The 21,616-nt window shown below is 41.1% G+C and overlaps 1 protein-coding gene across 1 annotated transcript in view; it reads left to right on the forward strand.

Moving 5' to 3' along the window:
• Nucleotides 1-1,993: 1,993 nt before the first annotated feature.
• Nucleotides 1,994-21,616, forward strand: part of LOC100755515 (peptidyl-prolyl cis-trans isomerase A) — a 158,234-nt gene continuing 138,611 nt past the window's right edge. The window contains exons 1-2 of the mRNA XM_035453015.1: nt 1,994-2,080; nt 9,216-9,350. Coding sequence (XP_035308906.1) covers nt 1,994-2,080; nt 9,216-9,350 — 222 coding nt within the window. The remainder of the gene's footprint in view (nt 2,081-9,215; nt 9,351-21,616) is intronic.

Below are 21,616 nucleotides of genomic sequence, written 5' to 3' on the forward strand. Positions count from 1 at the left end.
GATGTATGGGATAGTGGGGTTTCTGGGGTGCAGCACAGTGTGCGGTTTCTACAGAGGATCTGTGATTAGCCATGTCCAGTTATGTGGAATTGAATAGCTATGCACGTGCTAACAATGCTAAAACACAGTGCCAGGTTGTACAGCACAGATCTTTACTAATAATATACCTACTTAGAGGCTATCAGCTAACACACACAGGAATAGTCTCTATACACAGAAAGTGGCCCTTCTCACTGACAGTGAGTGCTGTTGCTGTCTCTTTGCCCGAAATACCTCACAGTGGCATGTGGAATTTCACAGCAAATGACTTTATCCAAATATTTGCAATAGCCTCATCATCACAGAAGCCCTAATTTTTCATGAAGACTTCTGAATTATTAAATCGACAAAATTTCTATCTGGACTAGAATCTTCCTAGGAATATATGCTTATGATGGATAGATACATCTATTCATTGGAGAAGTATGAAAAATGCCAGAAAAATTATCAGTTCAACTTACTATATAAACCCCTCTGACCATGCTTGTAATTCCAGCACCTAGATGCTGAGGCAGAGTGATGGTGAATTTTAAGCAAGCCTAGGCTACAGAATGAAGTCCCTCCTCAAAACAAGACAGAATAATAAACCACAACCAAGCATTTTAATTTTACTGAATAATTTTTCTCCTGCATGAAGTCAGATGGGGTGATAACAGGTCAAAATAACTCTGATGGATGATCATGAGAAATATGTCAGACGTGTCAGTGAATGCTGGAGCTGAAGCCAAACACTCAGAGAAGTTGAGGTTGGAATACCAAGTTGACTGTCATCTGAATGGCTCTTTATCAAATCAACTGGTTAAATAATTGAGGAGGTCTGTTGGTACCTGCTTACCATAGATGCTGACAGAGCAGATCAAACAGCATTCAGTGTGCAGTGGCTTGCTTTAGGCAGCTTGTCTTCTTAGAGACATACTCCTGCCACCAGTTTTGCAATCCATAAGTCTCTTCATGCCCGAATAAAGACCTTACTGTTACATGAGGTTCCTGTAGCCATTTTGCCTCAAACAAACACACAGACACTACATTAATTATGAAACTGTTGGCCAATGACTAGGGCTTCTTATTGGCTAGCTCTGTCTTAATTATTAACCCATTTCTATTAATCTAAGTATTTCCATGTGGTCTTATCTTACCGGAGAACAGTCCAGACCTCTTGCACCTTTGGAGTCTCACATGGAATCTCAGCAGAGAAGAGAGCTATTTCCTGTTTGTCCCTGATTATATCCTGTTTCTACCCAGGTATTTCACTTCCGACCTGTCTGTGCAGACCTCTATGGTTAGCTAGTGGCAGTTTCTGCCCAGCTACATCACTTCCTGTCTGTCTGTACAGACCTCCAGACCTCTAAGGTTAACTAGTGGCAAGCTCCATTCTCTAACCACCAGACAGGCTTTATTTGTGCAAGAAATATGTCACCATACCTCAGAGGATGTGGAACAGTTTGCTAAGTGTTTAACAATACTCGGGTGTCTAGTGTTGACAGTGACTTGTAAGACTGTATTTGATACAACTAGTGGCAGGTGGTCAAAAACACACTCATTCCATGTTAAAGAATACATCGACAGAAGATTCAATAGTGTAATTGGAGCTTAGATTCCCAGGCTGGTTCTATAATTGAAGTAGGATCTTCTAAACATGTTTTCATGGTACTTGTCATTGACACTATTTATACTTGTGGAGAAAGCCCTCAGAGCCCAAGTTATTCATATACAGACACAGTAGGTGAAGTGAAAGAGCCTTTTGTACCAAGCCCACGCAAAGGCGTTAGCAACTCACTATAAAACGTCTTTTATTGGTAGATGGCATCATCTGTGAATACAAACAGTGTATCTGTAGAGCGTTTGTGTTGCTTATTTGGTGTCAGAAACAACTTAAGGAGTTTATTTTGGTTCATGGTCCATGGGAATTCAATCTGTCATGGAGGAGAAGGTATGACTGCAGAGAGATGCCATAATGATGGAACAGGAACGTTTAGGGCAATGGGAAGTAGAAATTATACAGGAAATGTGTTATGCCTCTTCAGAGATCCACTTCCTCCAGGTAGGTTCCTCCTTCCAAAGATTCCATAACCTTTCAAGACAGTGACATCAGTTGGAGACCCACTGTTTAAATAGAGAACCAATGAGAGTTGTTTTATAACAAATAAATATACATATGTAATTGTAGTAAGTAAAAGAAAAGGATAGAGTAAACCAATAAGAGTTGTTTTATAACACCCCCCCACACACACACAGACACACACATACGTATAGTAAGTGAAAGAAAAGGATAGATTTTGTGTAAAGAGCACTGGATCTGGCTGGGCAATAAATAGCCAGCTGAGAGCTTCCTGTGCTAAGAAGAAAAGCAGATGAGATCTGGAAGGAAGTGAAGAAGCAGAAGTGCAGACTGGAGTGTGACTTAGTCTATCCATATCCCATCTATACACTGTTCCTCTGCCATTCACCCATAAGAAGTATCAATCACCATCCTTGTGCCCCACTTTGTGATATGCCAGGCACAGCAGAAGCCAGGGAGCTTCTGATGCCAAGTGGTTGCCTTGAACTGTAGTCTCAGACCCTGGTTCTGGCTACAATTTGATGTGTGACCAAGAACTTGTGGTTTTTCTTCTTGTGTATTTGGTATATTGTTGGTTGCAGTTAGAAATTTATCTTACACTGGAATTCAAATTAAGGGTGTGCTTCATGAATTTGGGAAGAGAAACCTACATTGTTTTTATTCTGGTAGGGAAGAGGGTCTAATATTTATCCAAAGGAAGATAAAGGCCTGAAATGGAGGTTAGTTTAGGCTAAGGGTAGAACACAACAATAGAAGTTTATCAAGTGACCAAGCTAATGGAAGGCTAATTTCTAATGACTGGGTAGCCAAAAGTAGAGCTTGAGGAAGGAGAGAGAAGTGTGCATCCCCCTCCATGGCATACTTGGGTTTCTACATTTTGCATGTAGCAAAGCCTTCTGATGAAGGAAGGGCTTGAGGGAGAGCCACATATCATTTCTTTAGATCTTACCAAGCCTCAGAGGATTCCAGTCAGGTGGTGGCAGGATGTAAACAAAGCTCAAGATCTGGTTGAAACATGGAGGGGAGACATTCTGATGTCTACTAAGGTTCTGAAAAAAAAAGCAAGGTTTCTTTTCCTACTTCGAGAGTATAGAGACTTTGAGTAGGGGTCAGTCACACACCTTAGGATCCATCCCTAAGTCTACTACCAGGGCTGCCCTCAGCCACTCTCTATTAGCCCTCAATTTTCTCATCGGGAGTGGGAGGAACTCCTATGCCATCTCACTCCTTGAACATGTTGTGTAGATTAACATGATGAAGTTTGAAAGGTGCTATTTAAATATAATATGTAATTAAAGTATTATCATTCTAGTTGGGGATGATTATACAGAAAGCTGCAAATCACCTGCTTATTTCCGGGATTCAGTTTTCATTGCTGGGTCTATTCTCTTTTCAGTGCAGGGCATTTCTTTGCCACATAGCATAGACTTTCTATGCCTAAGCTTTGGGTTTGAGATCACACAGCTAGATTTCATGGGAATGTGTCCAGAATTAGGGCAGTGGGATTTGCTCCCATAAGTTGCTGTGGTAACTTTAATGCGGGCATGGAAGCATCCTAGCAGGAATTCCACCTTGTCTGTAACGGACTTTGTGTATTGAAAAGTTTATAGGTAAAGATCTACCAAATCACATCACTGTTCACCTATGTCAGTGTGAAGATTCTGGGGTTTCCAAGGCAGCAATGCTGCTTGCCTGGTAAAAACCTGCACACATTTGTCCTTGGTCCATTTATTTCCTGAGTTCTTAAATTCTGCACCATTCCAAAAGATTATGTTTTCTCTAAAAATATTCTTCATCTAGCAACTCTGAATTGAATGCACTTTAAATTTAAATTTAAATATGCAGGGGTGGTGATAGATGACCACAGATGCATTCCCACACAGTGAGTACACACTCTCCTGTCCAATTCCTGGTAGTCCAAGTGAAGTTCACATTGTTTTTTTTTTTTTTTTTCTACTGACTCTTGCCTTTTGGCCCTTATATAATCAATACTGGCTTGCTTTTCCTTTAACTTTCTTGGCATGCTGAAAGCAACATGATTGAACGTCTAGCAATGTGATTGAACGTCTGTTTACTTCCGGGGCCAAGGGACACTGGCATGTTAGACAAGTGGGTGGTTAATGGAACTGAGGTAAACTATGGTGGCCAAAGATGGAAAGAAAGAGCATGACCTTAGAGGAACATAACAGAGAGTATTTTTAATACTAAGCTTTTAGAAAAGTCTGAAGATTTTGATTCTTAACTTCACTACATTTACATATCTGATGAACAATAAGGAGGTTCATTCACACTCCTTTGACTTTTATTTGCCCTCAGTATCAATAATTGCTTTTCCTAATAATGTCTTTGAAAGGCAGATACATTCTGCCCCCCCCCATCTCACCCCTGCAAGCCTTAACAGACTCAGAAACTCTCCTCACTGTCTTGTTACTAGGGGTTACTTGGGGCTTGCTTCTCAAATGTTCGGGGACGTTCAATTCACTAAGTATCCACCCTGAGAACAGTCAGTTGAAAAGAACCACTTTGGAATTCTGTGGTAGGATTTGTATGCTCAGTGGCCATTTATGACTAAAAGGTTTACTTAAAAAGTGGCACATTTGCTGGGTGGTTGTGGCCCATGACTTTAGTCCCAGCAGTCAGGCGGCAGAGGCAGGCAGATCTCTGAGTCCAGCCTAGTCTACAGAATGAGTTCCACAACAGCTAGGGTTTGTATAGAGAGACCCTGTCTGAAAACAAACAAACAAAAATAGGTGATAAAATGGAGTCTGTGAGTATCTCAGCAGGGAAAGACACTTGCCACAAAGACCCACTGACCTGAATTCAATCCCTGGAACTCACATAAATGTAGGAGAGAATTGGTTCCATTCAGAAAGATATCCTCTGACCCCCCACAAACAAACCATGACAGGCATGCCTGCATACATGCACACACCAATACTGTTTAAAAATTAGTAAAAACTTTAAGAGATTTGTTTATTTCTTGAATTTTTTGGTTTGTCTTTTCCTCTATTTCCTGTAATTTTTTGCTTGCTTTTTCTTCTATTTCTTTAAGGGATTTTCTTGTTTCCTCTTTGAAGGTCTCTATCATCTTGCTGAGATAATTTTTGAGGTCCATCTCATCTTCATGCACTATGTTGGGCTTTTCAGGTCTTGCTGGAGTGGAGTCCCTAGATTCTGGTGGTGTCATATTGGTCTTTCTGTTGTTGTAAGACCACTTTGGAAATCAGTATGGCGGTTGCTCAGAAAAATGGGAATCAATCTACCTCAAGATCCAGCCATTCCTCTCTTGGGTATATACCCAAATACTGCATGTCCATACAACAAGGACATATGTTCAACCATGTTCATAGCAGCATTGTTTGTAATAGCCAGAACCTGGAAGCAACCTAGATGCCCCTCAACTGAAGAATGGAAAGAGAAAATGTGGTACATTTATACAATGGAGTACTACTCAGCAGAAAAATGCAATGGAATCTTGAAATTCGCAGGCAAATGGATGGAACTAGAAGAAACCATCCTGAGTGAGGTAACCCAATCACAAAAAGACAAACATGGTATGTACTCACTCATATATGATTTTTAGACATAGAGCAAAGGTTTACCAGCCTATAATCCTCTTCCCCAAAGAAACTAGAAATCATGAATGACTCTAAGGGATAAATGGACCCCAGGAATGGGAAGTGGCATAAACTCCTGAGCTAATTGAGAGCATGAGGGTAGGGGAGTGGGTGCTGCCACAATAAGAGTACAAGAATAAGAGAAGAGGAGAAGAAATGGAGGAGCAGATATATTGAGTTGGGGGAAGAATAGAGAAGAGAGAGCAGGATGAGAGATACCATATCAGAGGGAGCCAGTATAGGTCCGAGAAGAGATCTGGAACTAGAAAGATCTCCAGAGACCTATAAGGATGACACGATCTGACAGTCCGGGCAGTGGAGGAGAGGATGGCCTAGCAGCCCCTCCCCTAGAATGAGAGTGATGACTACTCTCTATGCTATCCTAGAGTCCTCATCCAGTGGCTGATGGAAGCAGAGACAGACATACACAGAAATACACTGAGCTGAATTCTGGAACCTAGTTGAAGAGAGGGAGGAATGAAGAATGAAGGGGTCTGTACCAGGTTGGAGAAACCCACATAAACAGTTGGCCTGAAAAAGGGAAAGCATATCGACCCCAGACGCTCTTTGGGAGGCCAGTACGGGACTAATCCAGCCCCCTGATCATGGATGCCATCGGGGAGGCCCCTGCACTCCTGGGAGCCTCCGGAGGTGGACTGGCTTTTTGCCCTGGTGTATGTGGGGGACTTCGAGAGCCCATCCCACTTGAAGGGATGCACTCTGTCTATGGACACATGGGGAGGGACCCAGGCCCAGCACAGGAAGATTTGGTGGACTTGGTGGAGCCCCGGTTGGGGGCCCTACCCTGCCTGGGGAGTGGTGGGTGGATGGGGTGGGGGGTAGGTTGGAGGTGGGGGAGAAGGAATGGGGGTAAGGGGAGGGAGAGGGAGAGGGAGAGGGAAATTACATGTGAAACAAGCCTGTTCCCTAACTTGAATTAATAATAATAAAAAGAGAAAAAAAATTAGTAAAAACTAGTAAACTCTAAACTCAGTTACTTTTATTCTTGGAGCTTTTTGCTTTTTCTCTATTTCACTTATTGTGTATGGAACCCACTATTCATAACTTCACTCATAAATCACTCTTGGAAAACTTTGTAGGCTGAGTTTTCCATGAAAACTGGCCTTCTGTGCTAATTAAAGCAAAAGACAAAGGAGCTTATTTTTCAGGAGCTACTGAGTCTGCTATTATTTATACAATCCTGGGGCACAATGGCCCATACACACAAAGCACCCGGTGGCAGACTGCTGGGTGCTGGTTTCCTTAGCTTTTCCTCTTCTTATCTTTTGGGCAGGGCCTTCCTACCCTGTGGCCTGGACCATAAGTAGCATGTCATGCTTCTCTGCTTCTTACAGGACAATGGCATCAGTACCCTCTCCCTCTGCAGTGTGGTTTTTGTTGTTTGAAGGGACCTTGAAGTTCTTTTTTTTTCTCTTTTGTTTTTTTTTTTCAAGACAGGGTTTCTCTGTATTGCTTTGGAGTTCTTAATCATGCCAGTGTCTTCCATTCCTAGTGGGAGCAGGAGAAAAGAAAGCCGACTATCACCTCTATTGTTGAAAGGTTGGAACCAGCTCACAGATTAATGTGAAATGACACTAGAGAGCTCAGCAATGCACAGTGGCTATTGCCTTCCATCTGACAGCCTTGCATGCTTCTTGCATGGAAAAGCTTCCTTGGGAAATGACCCTGTTTTATTGATTGTTATTCTAAATGAAATACGTGTCAAAGCCAATGAGAACCAAGCCCTAAACTAGAGAATAAAGAGCTATGCAAGGTCCATGCTCAGGAAATAGTTTGTGTTGAGTAATCAAGATACACAAACTAGGAAAGGGTTCAATGTTCAATTGTAAAATGGGTTCTTCCCCATTTTTTTCTCTGCAAACTATTTTTCATTGATATGGTATAGATGCCATATCAAAGAATTAACACTCTCTGGCTTAATTGGAAGACTCACTGACCAACTGTTGTTCATGAGTCAGACTCATGAGGTTCTGAAGAATCAGTCAAACTTCTTGGTCTCTAGGCAAAACCTAAATCTCAGTTTACAGCTTAAGCCTCTGCACAGAGAGGCCACTACCCTGCCAGCCAGATGCTGTGGCCTGGGCTGCTGTTTATTAGAAAATTAATAAGATATGTGTGTGTCTAAAATTGTCTTTTATCCTCTTAAAATATGCTGTTGTTTGAAGAAGATAAAGTGTATACCCTCAGAGAGAACAAACACTCTGTAGTCATAATTGGTGACAGCCTATAAAATGACAAAACCTCAGCTATTTCTCACTGTGCCCTTGAGGTGCACATAGCTTCTTCCTTGTCCACAAGCTTGTATTCAAAATATGGTCTTCATAGTAGAGAACTACCCAAGGTACTGTTTATCTTAGCATGATTTATTCCAATTAGCTACACTACATGTTTATTTGAAGTTGTGATACATTGATAGAATATTTTTGAAGTGTCAATTGTTTTTGTTGTTGTTGTTGTTGCTGTTTTTTAATTTTTGGCATCTATGTGCTCCAGGCTGACCTTCAACTCTCAGCCATCCTTCTGCCTCAGCTGCCTCATCACACCTGGCATGCTTTTTTTCCCTGCTTGATGTCTAATACTAGATATGGAATTTGAATGAATGAACCAGTTTTTATGTTTTCACCTGGGTAGACAACCTAATAGGTGGCGAAGGAGAGAGAGAGAGAGAGAGAGAGAGAGAGAGAGAGAGAGAGAGAGAGAGAGATTGACAGAGAGAATCTGGCACCCCAGCCTGTTGCTTGTTCCATCAAGTCCCACAGCTGCTTTGCCCCAAATAAACACACATAGCTATATTAATCATAAAAGTGTTGGCCAATGGCTAGGGCTTCTTACTGGCTAGCTCTCTCTTAATTATTAACCCATTACTACAAATCTATGTATTTCTACATGGCCTTATCCAATTGAAGGCAGGGTATTAATGAGTACACCAGCCCATGATTGCTGTTCTCAGAGGCCCTCATCTTGTTCGATTCAGCTCACTCATTCTTTCCTGGATTTTTGTTAGTTCTTTCCCATCTCTTTGATGTTTTATTATTTTCCCTGGTATCACTGAACAATCATGCAATTAAGATTCCAAATGCTAATTAAACTCCCATAGAATGCACAGCGCTGCAGAAATCTGGAAAAACAAGGGAATCCTGACCTGGTGGAGTTTATATTTTTAGGATATGATTACTGAAACAGCAAATGACTCAACAACAGGAGAATACTGCATATTTATGAATGCAAATGAGTGTGATTTAAGCCCAATATGTAAACACGGGTGAAGAAGTTTTGTTTGAGAATCTCCTTTCAAATGGCAAACTGTGGTAAACTTAGTAAAAGGTAGTTGAACTGTTTACTTAAGAAATGGGTTGAGTTTTCAATCCTTGGAAGACAGGAAAGAGGATACAGTGCCTTCACGTCCTCTGTCCTTTCTGTGTGATAGTGCAGGCATCCCCTAAGCTTACTTCTAATCCTCTTTGTCTGATCTCCAACAGGGGCGAGGCCCTGCAGTCACCAGACCCCATGGGCTCATCTGTGACTCTCTGGCTACAGCCAGAAAGAATGATTTTGGTGCTGTTGTTGACTGCTCTTGGGATCTTTACACAGCAGAACAGAGTAAAGACTATAGGGTGAGAGAAGCATTTCTTGGGATGTCAGGTTCGCTGGCTTTGCTTATAATACAGTATATCATGACTCCTCCTCCCTCCTTTCCTTCTCTCTTCTCTCCTTCTCTTTTCTCCCTGTTCTCTCCCTTCTTCCCTTCTGTCCTCCCTTCCTTCCCCCTCCCTCCCTGTGTCCTTTCTTACCTTTATTCCTTCTTTCCCCTTTCCTATTCCTTCTCCTATCTTTCTTCCTCCTCTGTCCTCACTTCTTTTTTCCTCTCCTCTATTCCATTCATTACTTCTCAAATGGCTTGAAATGGTTCCTTACAGGCTCATCACTCCCAAACACCTCTGTCCCTTCCTCCACACCCCTCTGCACATTTCCACAGTCAATTTCAGGAGGGATAAAGACATTGAAAATTCACCAGTCTGATGTTTAAATGAGAGGAATTATATGAGGATTTTTTTTTTTTTTTTTTGGTTAAATAGAGTCTTCCCCTCTCATTGCCTGGTGGACACGGTGTCTTGCATCTTTGTTACTTGTATGAGACGTTGTCTTGAAATTTGAAAATGTTTAGCTGTTCATCACTTCTTCAAAGTAGACAACATGTTATTTTTAGTTATCGATAGTGATCTGTGTTGTAATATCTTTAGCTATAGGAATAGTGGCTCTATTGTGGCTTCTTTTATCATAGCCCTCCAAGCTGAGGCAGTGACTGTTCTTGGACAGCAGGATGTAGCTTCCTTGCTTGGTCAACAAAACAGAAACAGGAAATGTCTTGGGTGACATTTAAGGGGTCCCTCCTTGCTAATAACTGCATTAATTAGACCAGAACATATAACAGCAATTTAGGCATGGGTTTACTTAGCAAAGAGAAATCCAATCAAAATCAAGATCTGTTTTGTCTAGGTAGGGTGGTTCAGAGATTTGTTCTAATAAGATGGGGGTAAAGGGTTGTGTGTTTTCTATTCAATTGTCTTTTTATGCATAACCCTGTGGATCTAAATGTGTGTCTGACAAGAGACTGCAACTGTCTTCCAGAAAATTGTAATTCTAGGCAGAATGAAGTCCATTCAGACCCTAAACACACCTGTGACTCAGTTTCCTTTCTCTTAGTCTCTTGTCCAGGAAGTAAGTTCAATTCTGGGGAGAGCTGTTTTTAGCCTCACTGAAAACTGAAGAGAGAAACAGAAGTCTTTGTTTGCAGAGGGCAAATCTGCCTAATTGTCTTTATTTAGTCAGAGGAAGAGGGAAACACCTGGAGCAAAGATAGGACCCATTTTCATCCCCAAATGTGTAAGTTTCTTCCTCTAACATGAGAGAAATAATTTCTCCAATTAAAGATACTTTACTTCTGAGCTGGGTGGTGGTGGCACACACCTTTAATCCCAGGACTCGGGAGGCAGAGGCAGGTGGATCTCTGTGAGTTGGAGACCAGCCTGGTCTCCAAGAACTAGTTCCAGGACAGCCTCCAAAGCCACAGAGAAATCAAGTCTCGAAAAAAAACAAAAACCAAAACAAACAAACAGACAAACAAACAAACAAACAAACAAACAAAAAACCACTTTACTTCTGATGTGAAATGTGGCATCTGCTTATTCCATTGGGGAAAATGATGAGATAAGACAACAATCATGAGGGAATCAGTGAGGTCAGATGAGGCTGTGGGAATGGTCTGAGTTTGTCCCATAGTCTTGACATTTGTAATTCAAAGCAGTTTAGGATCATGATAGTTGTAAACCCACACTGAGACATTATGGGGAAAAATACTCTGAGAGCTAAGGGGCTAAAAGGTAACTGACAGCAGAGTCCCCAACAGACCACTTTGTCTTTATGATTCTTCTGGGCATACCATGGAAGAGGATAAAATATCCTTGATGGACAAAAATGAAGGTTCATGAAATAAATGCATTTGAAAGAGGATTCAAAAGAGTTAAGTGGCGAGAGCTGGCTGGTCTAACAGAACATTTCCAATTTTCTTGTAGTTACTGACTCCACAGATTCTCCGTTCTCTAAATTGGGATTTTTCTTTGAGGGAAAATGAGGAATGAGCTCATGTATAATCCCAGCTTTTGCACATTGTGGCTGAGTAAATTCATGTATAGCTTAAGGAATATTATCTCTCCCCATTAGGCAGGGTCAGTTTATAATACCTTGGAATCTGAATGAGGTGAAAATGAGTAATCTCTACCTTTATTATTTCGGTCTTTATTTGGAAAATGTTATCTTTCCCCATTCAGAGGGGTCAGTTTATAATACCTTGAAGTCTGAATTAGGTGAAAATCTGTCTTATCCTACCGTACAAGTCAACTTGAGAGAGAGAAGTTATCTGTAGAAGGCCCAACAAATAACCTGTGAGAGTGACTTCCTTCGTGTGTGATGCCAACCAGCTGCACATAGCCTTCGGGTGGGTTGTGCTGGTTTATAGGGGAAAGGATTAGCCCTAGGGGATATCAGTGATTCATTATTATGTCTTTGATCACTCAGTCTGATTTTCCTTCATTTTCTTTGGAAACATGTTCCTATGTGTTTCTCTGTCTTTATGCTAAAAATACATGGACACGCATATCCTAGAAATAAATCTTTTGGCCTTTGACCTTATGTTCATATGAGGTTTATCTTACTTTTCTGCTGCAGGATTCTTGGATTCCCCGTCTATGCTTACTGTTAATGAATGCTCCTGTGCACCTGGGTTTATGGCTGGTAAGAAATCATTTCTCTCAAGGGTCCAATTTCTGTAAACCTCCTTTAAGAAGATGGCATATAGACAAAACTCAAGTTACTCCAAATATTTGGTCTAGAATTTGCTTTTGAAATCCAGGAGATATTAGAAGTAAGAATGTGATTCCCAGGGGTGCAATATGGAGCTATGAAATCTGTGAGTGTTTTAAAAGGATTTAATTCAGATAAAATTCTCAAATTTTAAATTTTACATCATAGAATTAGCTCTGAAAGGCTAAATAAGTTGTCAAACAATTTCTTGATTATTTGAAAAAATATACTTTTAAAAAAGTGGTTATAAAGCTGTTGTTAGCGAATATTTGTTGTACAAAGTAATGGGTTCCACAGTGACATTCTCATGCTTGTATATAATGGACTTTGTGTATTTTCCCCTCCCCCCTCCCTGTCTGCTTTATTCCTTTTCTTACCCCATCACTCCCTTTAAAAAGGAAAGTCTTTCCTTTCTTCCTTCCTTCCTTCTTTCCTTCCTTCCTTCCTGCCTTCCTTCCTTTCTTGTAGGTTCTCACTCTGCAGCTTGAGCTGACCTGAAACCCACAATACTGATGTTTCTGCCTTCCCTGTTCCAGGTTTACAGTCTTGGGCCACCATGCCTAGCCAAGTGTCTTACAACCCTCCTCAAGTGGTTGTTATAAAGTCTTCTGATTTTTGCATGTCTGAGATACTTTGTTAAAGGCAGATTAATTGCATATGTTAAAAAAGTGTCACATGGGTTGTGTAAGAAAAACTGAGCACCCAACCCATCCCAACAAGGCAATGTTAACTCATCTCCTGCTCATGAGCTCAGTGTTCCTATGAAGAGTGCATCCCAATTTTCTTTTCCCTATTAACATGTATTTGCTATGCAAAATAGTTGGTCTCTTTCTTTCTCCTTCTTATGGCCCCTCCCCATCTTCCTGCTTCTTCTTCTACTGTCCCAGAGATTGAACCTAAGGCCCTACACATGCTTAGATACACTTTCCTTATACAACCAATCTTGTTTTTACTTTTCATTTTGAAAAGCCTTATTAAGTTTCCCTTGTTAGCATTGAACTAATTCTATAACCCACGTTAACCTTGAACTTGCAGTCCTCCAGTCTCAGCCTCCATAGTAGCTGGAATGACAGGTTGTTTCTACTATGCCCAATAATGAGTTTCATTTTGATAATGACATTTCATATATGTCTATCAATGCATTCTGATCATGCTCATCCTTCAGTTCCCTTCCCCCCTCACCTTTTCCTTCTTCCCAAATTGTCCCCATTCTACTTTCATGCTTTCAATACAAATTGTGAATGTGAGAGGGATTGTAGATTTGCCAATAGTATGTTTTTATAGAAAGTTTAGGAAAGCATATCTCCTCTATTTGGAGTAGAGGATTGAGAGAGCTGCACTTTACTAACTATAGTGCCTCTTTGCTAGGTTGGTGAAATACTTGTGGCTCAATTATGAGGCATTGAGTTAGAGCCCAGGAACCTATACATATATGGTGGAGATTGTGAATCCAGTTCTGGGGCAGTAGAGGCAGATGTCCACACCTTGCTGCCTCACCAACCTAGCCTGCTTGGCAAAACTTCAGATCATTGATAGATCCTATCTCAAAAGCAAGATGGACAGTGCCTGAGAATTGGCACACAGATTGATCTATCCCTCCACACATGCACACACAGACACACAGATACAGACACAGACACACATAGCCACAAACCAACAGACACACACAGACCTAGACACACACAGACCTAGACACAGCCACCACACACAGCCACACACAGTCTCTCTCTGTGTCTCTGTCTCTGTCTCTGTCTCTGTCTCTCTCTCTCTCTCTCTCTGTCTCTCTGTCTCTCTCTCTCTCACACACACACAGCCACAAACAGATAGACACACAGACACAGACATACAGACACACACAGACATACACACACATACATAGACAGAGACACATACACATAGCCACAGACAGACAGACAGACAGACAGACAGACAGACAGACACACACACACACACACACACACACACACACACACACATACACACACACACACACACACACACACACACAGGTGCTTCATTCCCAGCATGCAATGCTTGACCAGGAGGAAGGGAGAGATCAGAGCTCTGGAGCCTCCATTTCCCAGAAACCAGGGGTTCTCATTTTAAAAGGTAGTTTTGTGGTCTTGGTTCAAATTAATGCCCCATAGGTAGGGATTTACATTTAGTTTATTTTTGGTTAAGTATTACTTTTGAGTTTCAAATACAGAAATTTTCCTGAGAAAGGCTTGTAAAACCCTTGGGCTGTGCTTTTCAGGGGAATCAGAAACATATGGTTTCAAATTTCTCTATAAACACAAGGGGCTGGGTGTTCCTGAGGACAATTTGGGGTTTTGCTGACCCCCAAACTCGAGCGATGTGGCTTTTGGAAGGAGTTTCAGGTGTGGCAGAAAGTTCTCTGCCAAGCTGGATTCTCCCATTCCTCACAGAGTCCATCATTAGAAAGGTCTGCTTGACATTTCTGTGTTTGGAGAAAAGCATAGTGTGAATATATTTTTCACACCGCAAGCAGACTTGTCGACCGCCACAAAAATTTGAGTTTAACCCACGTTGAGTCATTCCTTGCCAGCGATGAACTGTGTGGTACCACACTGAGCCATTGCTGTTTAGGGCCCTACTATTGACAGAATGACAAATACAGTTTGCTTCTTTGGCCTCAGTTTCCTGTCCTGTCATGTAAGAAATGAGTTGTACCTAACCACAGAGTCAGAGGGTCCAAAGATAGGAGGGAATCAGGTTTCAGATTTAAAAATGCTTGTTTTGAGTTTGTTTTGCCATTAAATCAATAAATATACCAGGTGGTGGTGGCACATGCCTTGCCTTTAATCCCAGTGTGAGAGAGGCAGAGGCAGATGGATCTCTCTGAATTCGAGGCCAGCCTGGTCCACAGAGTGAGTTCCAGAATAGCTAGGGCTATTACACAGAGAAACATAAACAAACAAACACAAACCAGTAAAAAGTCCATAAATTAAAATATGGCTGTGGATAAAATTGAAGGTATGTGGTCATGTGGTGTTATTTTCCATCTTGGTGTTTTAAGAGATACTCACGAAGTCTGTGGTTCCTGTAGTTGTTAAAGTATAGAAGGTTCTAGAATTGCTGAATTCTGTAGACTTAACTAAGCAGGAGCATAGTTCATATCAGCAGTCACTTTCTACCTTCTTCTGCCTTGTGAATGTCTGTTCGGTGTGGTGGTACCGTGGAACTGCTGAAAAATCTTGGTTGCCAGAGGTTAAATTAACTTTTTTGAAAAATCAAAACTCATTCGAAAAACAAACTCACAAAACTAATTATTAAGGCAAATTTCCAGTTTAAACTCTAATGTGTAATAGCATGTCTGGTGACAGCTTGGCTCTTAGTGAACAGTCTTGACCTTGTTTGGTATGGTAGCAGAAAACACACACATCAAGGATTTCACACGCCTGCATTCAGGGTTTCAAACATGCTAGCAAATGGGACTAGCTGAATTTTGAGTGCATTTATCTGGAGGTTTTCTGAAGAGTCATGAGTCTCAGATACTCTGGGAAGGAGAGAGATCCTTCACAGAGGGATGTCCTTGAGAATGAGTGCTTGGGCTTGGTCTTTGAACTGGTTTTAGAAAATGTGTTGAGTTCTGTAGTCGATGCTTCCCTACTGCCTACTTAGTAGTGGCTTCTTTTTATTAGTTTCAGTTCAGTGCTGTAATATTAAAAAAGTGGAGAATGTATTAAAATATTCAGTTATCTTATTAGCCTGGTGACACACACCAGTGTCCCAACTTTTTACAGGGATGTAGAAGAAGTCAAGAGACTACTTATGATCATATTTTGGCTTGGACCTGTTTGTCCTAACCCTGCTCCTCTGTTCAGGATATACCTACCATTCAGTGCTTGGAAATCAACATGGGGGATGATGATCAGAAATTCAAACTCAGCCTGAATTTCTTTCCATTCCCATCCCTCCCTCCCTGCCTTCCTCCCTGCCTTCCTCCCTGCCTTCCAGTTTTTCAGGACCTTGTGCATTCTAGGTGAGTGCCTTACCACTGAACCATCTCCCTAGCCCCAGCCTGAGTTTTCTTTGTTTCTGAGCTAAAGATCTGCCTGTGCTCTGGAGAGCAGGGCTCATTAATGTGCATGAAAATATTTTTAGTTTCTTTTCCAGGGATGGGAGACTTACATATGTGTTCTAAGACTTGGGGTCCCAGTTGTTGGGGCACCAAACTCTTCTTGAAGATCATTAAAGACAATCTTACAGTCAACATTTTCTTTGAGGGAGTCTGAATGCAGAAGAGTTAAAAGTTAAAAGGTAAGGTAGAAGTCAGGAAGGGTGGGGATGGGAGCATTAAGGGAGGATGAGAATGCTGTAGTGTCAGGTAGAGGCTGTAGAGCTGGTGTTCTTTGTTCAGGGTGCTGTCACAGAAGATCACTGACTTACACAACAAAACTACTTTCTTACACTTCTTGACACTGAATTCAAGGTCCAGGCAGTGAAGATCTGGTTTCTAGTGAGTGCCCCCCCCCCACTTTTGTTCATTTCATTTTGTTTTTTCTGTTGTGCTCCTACACCCCTGGTGTTTCTTTCTTTTCTAGTCAAGTCATCATTCCTATTGGATCAGGACCCCAACTAATAACACCATGAACATCAGTCATTCCCCGAGAGGCCATATCTACCTACAACTAGGAGATTAGAGTTTTAGCATATATACTTGCAAGGGATACAGTGCAGCCAATAGGAGAGCTGCAATGCTGATCCCAAAGATGCAATGTCTCACAGCATCTCTCAAGTTCAGAAAGGGATGATATCAAGGAGATCATAGTATACAGTGCAGTTTACATGCCCCACCCTGTGGGAGAAGAAAGGAGCAATACATGTACTGTCAGCTGAATGAAGAGACACAATCTGATGACTTTCAAGAGCCCAGGAACAACAGCAAAGATGGAATCTAGTGCTGAACACCCTAAGTCGTTGAGTGCTCAACCATTCAGACACCTTGGTTATATCCCCTTTGAAGATAGCCAGAAGTATTTTAGACACTCCACCATATCTTCAGGTAGGAGACAGGGACATGCATGTCCTGAGATCTTCTCTACTGACTGTAACCATAGGGAGCATAGTGATGGACACAGAAGCAGTGAGAACTTGGAATGTACTAAAGCTATTTTGACTCCTGGGGTGTGGGGCATGGATTCCCTGGATCTGGGTCTGTAGTATGATGTCACTGCATTCAACTGCTTCCACGACACTTCCTTGTTCTGTACTGAATTGCTTTGATTGAATTCAAGGACAACTGTTTTATGGAATAAAGTGTTCATGTTCAAGTGCTGTTCATTTGTTTTTTTTTTTTTATCAGATGTTTTAGCATGTAGTATTTGGTGTCAAACTGCAGAATTTATTAGAAGGCTGATCTCGATACATGTTAGTAATTTAATAAGAACAAATATAAGTATGGAATGTAACAGTGAAAGCTAGGTGTAGTTATGCATATATTTAATCCCAGTTCTGGGAAGGCAGAAGCAGGAGGATTTTTTTTTTTTTTTTGAGTTGGAGGCCATCCTAGTCTTCATGGTAAGATTCTGTCTCAAGGCTGGGGGTTGGTGGCACACGCCTTTAATGCCAGCACTCAGGAGGCAGAGGCAGGCGGATCTCTGTGAGTTCGAGGCCAGCCTGGTCTCCAGAGCGAGTGCCAGGATAGGCCCCAAAGCTACACAGAGAAACCCTGTCTCAAAAAAACAAACAAACAAACAAAAACAACAACAACAACAAAAGATTCTGTCACAAACATACTACACACACACACACACACACACACACAGCCCAGCACTTTGTATGCTAACAACAAATAGTAGTAAAAAGTGCTTTCTTAAAAAACTTAGAAGTTAGCAAAAATAGTCTTTTAAAAATAAGTCGAAATATGCATCTATTTTACAGCAAATTTTGCATGGAACATGTATAATGTTTGTATGTGGGCTAGTCTTTATGATGGGCTCATTTCTTATAGTTGTCACTCACGAGTCACTTTTCCTTTCTCACTGATGTGGACATAGCAGTGAGGCAAAACTTCTGTCTTCCTGTGTCTAACCACTGCCTAGAAAGATAGAGAGTCTGGTGTAGAACAGTGTCATTGAACCCAATCTCTGTTTATCTGATTTTTTTTCATGAAAAAAAAAATCTCTGAAGGTTCGGTATGAAATGATCTATTAATTATTTATTTATTTTGGAGAGGGTCAGTCAAGCTGTGCTTGGCCTGGAACTAACTATATAGCCTCAGCTGGCCCAGATCTCATGACAGTCCTCTTGTTTTCAGCCTCCCCAGTGCTAGGATTACACTGGTGAACTTACAACCCCACATTTATAAGTGATGTTTTTGGCTTGCAGGTGGCTGCCTTCCTTTCATTGTGTCCCTGTGTGTCATTGTAGAAGACTGAGAGGGTGAGAATCTAGAACCTCAAAGTGATACTTTCATATTAGCATGGTACCACACACTGTAAATATATCCAATAAAACAGAAAAATGAATGTCAAGGCAAGTGAAATTATCACACAATTGTTACCAGACTCAACAAATGTCTGTTTTCTCCAGTCAATAAACATCTACAAATCTTTCATCTACAAATTTTGGACAGATGTTGGTAAACCATCTTTACACCCCTGGTGGTGACTGTGCCCCTATTGGCCCCAGATAGTTTTTTCTTAACAGGTCAGCTATCTCCTTGTCACCAAGCCTCAAGTATTACTTGCTTGTCTTCAGATAGGAAAGCTAATTGTGCTGGGTTTATGACTAGACAATACAACTCAGGAGGACATAAAACCACGATGAAAAAGTACAAGAAGGAAAAGCACTGTTGCTATTAATGCTGACAAGGCCAGATTTCAACCATGGGGCCCATGTTTAGAGAGTAATCCTGTATTCACTAATTGGCTTATAAACATGCATTTTTGTGTCTTTAGTTAAAATATTTAGAACTGGGACTTATCATTTTCATCCACCTCTGCTTCAACCAACCTTTTCAATTAATTCACTAAAGACAGGTAGCAACCATATCAGGTCACGGTCTGGGTTTAACTAGAACAGAAAGTTTTGTCTATTAGAGGGCAGAGAAAAATTCAGAGCTGTGGTGTGTCTTAGGAATTATTGGCTAAAACTTAATGATGTTACAAAAAACATTACATGCTTATAGAGCAAGCTTTGATCTCCATAACTGAATATTTACAAGGGAAATGGGATCCCGGGTTAAGATATTTATGAACAGTGAGGTTCAAAAGTGCATACTAGTTTTGGGGAACAAGAAGGTTGATCCAACTGGCTACAGGTGAGATAATGTATAGATTATTCTGTAGGAATAATGGATGATTCTGCAGGAAATGGAATGTCGTTAATGACATCACTCATGGATACACAAAGGGCTGAGTTCAGGTCACCCTGAGGGTACATGTATCAGGCATGAAAGCTGATTGCGGATGTCAGCCTCCTCAGGAGACAGCCAGTCACTAAAGAAAGCCCACGGTCAGAAGCTCTTAATCTATTTTCCTGCCATGGATCCCTCAAAATACTGTTCTCTTACATTTTTCGTAAATAATATTATTAAATGTATAAAATAAATGATTTCGATCTTAAATAAAACATCTTATTTTTTAGTAATTATGAAAATAATTAAAAGAGATATACATTTTGGACATAATGTTTGCCTGCTGCATGGAGAATACACCAAGTCATGAGATTTAGGGACAAGCCCATGTGATGAGCATAGTGACTGATTAAAGATAGCTGAAGATGGAAGCAATTCCAATCATTATTACACTGTGAGTACTGTGATTAGTGCTTACTAGGTCATTGAAGGAATGAGATAGGAAGGAGTCACTTTAATTTTATTTTCCTAGAAAATTTTATGGATTTCCCAAATTCACACAATTGTGCAGACCACATGAGGTCTTCAGAGAGTCTGCAAAGTCTCATAAAAAGTTCTGAGTGATGATGACTAATTAATCAGAAGGTATTCTGGAGCATGTGGTATTTTCTGTAAATGATCACCTGCAATTCTTTTCCAAGGGTTTCGGGGCTTCTGGGAGATGGGTTTTCCCCTCATAACTATATTATTCTAAGTGTCAACATTGTTGTGATGACTTACATCATTTTAAGCAGAGAATCTCTAAAGGAATAATTTTAAATGCAATTTTATAATAGGAGAGGGAGGGAAAGAGAGAAGGGAGAAGAAAGAGGAGGAGAGGATAAGGAAAGGGAGGTAGAGGAGCAGGAGAAGAGGGGGAAGGAGAATAGGAGGGAAGAGAGAAGGAAGGAAGGATTGAACAGAAGAGGAAATGAGAGAGATGAGAGCACACAGCCCATTTCTCATCAGTAGGGAATGTTTATCTACATTAGCAACAGTCCCTACCTATAGACTACTAAACGTGCTTGATTGCATTCTCTTTTGTGGGCTAAAAAGATAAAATCCTTAATGATGTATAAATATTCATTAAACACTACACTTGAGATCTTTGTTCTTCATTGTATGTAGGTTGCAACCTAAATTTAAAAAGTTGGAGACAAGCAAATAAACTTTGATGCTAAGAGAAAGTTGAGTCAGTGGGGAACAGCTAGGGTGGTTGAGAGGTTCTGGGGAAGGATGGCAAGTGTGAAATGGGGAAAAACAAACAAACAAGACAAACAAACAAAACTAGAGCAGTTTTCTTAGAATAGGGATGGGTTTACAGACAACTCAAAGAAATGCCGATGCAAAGCACATTACCAAATATAAGCATGGTGATTTATAATAGACTGATCTCTTATCAAATAACTCTGACATTAAGGTCTAATAAGGACTACATATGTGTCCTCTGTCCCAGTCTCTGATGCCTAAACTCTTGTCATGTCTTATGTGACAGGTAAAATGAACATACCTTGCTGCAGGATTGGGTCATAGTCCCTGACTCTCGATGAAGGATTTTTGGAGACTCTTGGAAAGTGGGGTGCTGATTCTCTTGCTGTGCTAATGAGATGGCTGTTGTCAGGGGACAAGGTGGGACTGTTTGTGACAGGAATAAGCCACGAGACTGGAGGGTTGGGATACTCAGCTCTGTACTTGGTCCTCTGGTCATTCTGTCTCCAATGGCTACTGTTCCACAGTGACTTGGCTGAAAATACCAAGGTTCTGGAAAGGTTGTTGGTGAGAGAGCGTAGGAAAACAGTGTCATTCTTTCTCACTTCCTTGACTGGACATCTCCTGGATAGAACCTCCTATGATAAACCGATAATGTAACTTTAGTGTTTTACTGAGATCTATGAACAGTTCTAGAAGATTATCAGTGTGAGTAGGAGTGGTATACCCCCCCCACTGTAGTAATCAGAAGAGTGAGGGAAGCTAACCTTGCACCTGGTGACTGAAGTAGGAAAGTCTGTGGCTCTGAACCCTTAGTAATGTAACCCCAGTTACTATCACAACTGAACCAAGTAATGGGGTGCCATTATGGCATTCAGAGAGCCGGAGGACTGGTTTTTGTTGTGGAAAATGTGGCACAATTAATATTACATGTGTGAATTGAAATGCACC

Source organism: Cricetulus griseus (genome assembly GCF_003668045.3).
Source record: "Cricetulus griseus strain 17A/GY chromosome 1 unlocalized genomic scaffold, alternate assembly CriGri-PICRH-1.0 chr1_1, whole genome shotgun sequence".
Lineage (NCBI taxonomy): Eukaryota > Metazoa > Chordata > Mammalia > Rodentia > Cricetidae > Cricetulus > Cricetulus griseus.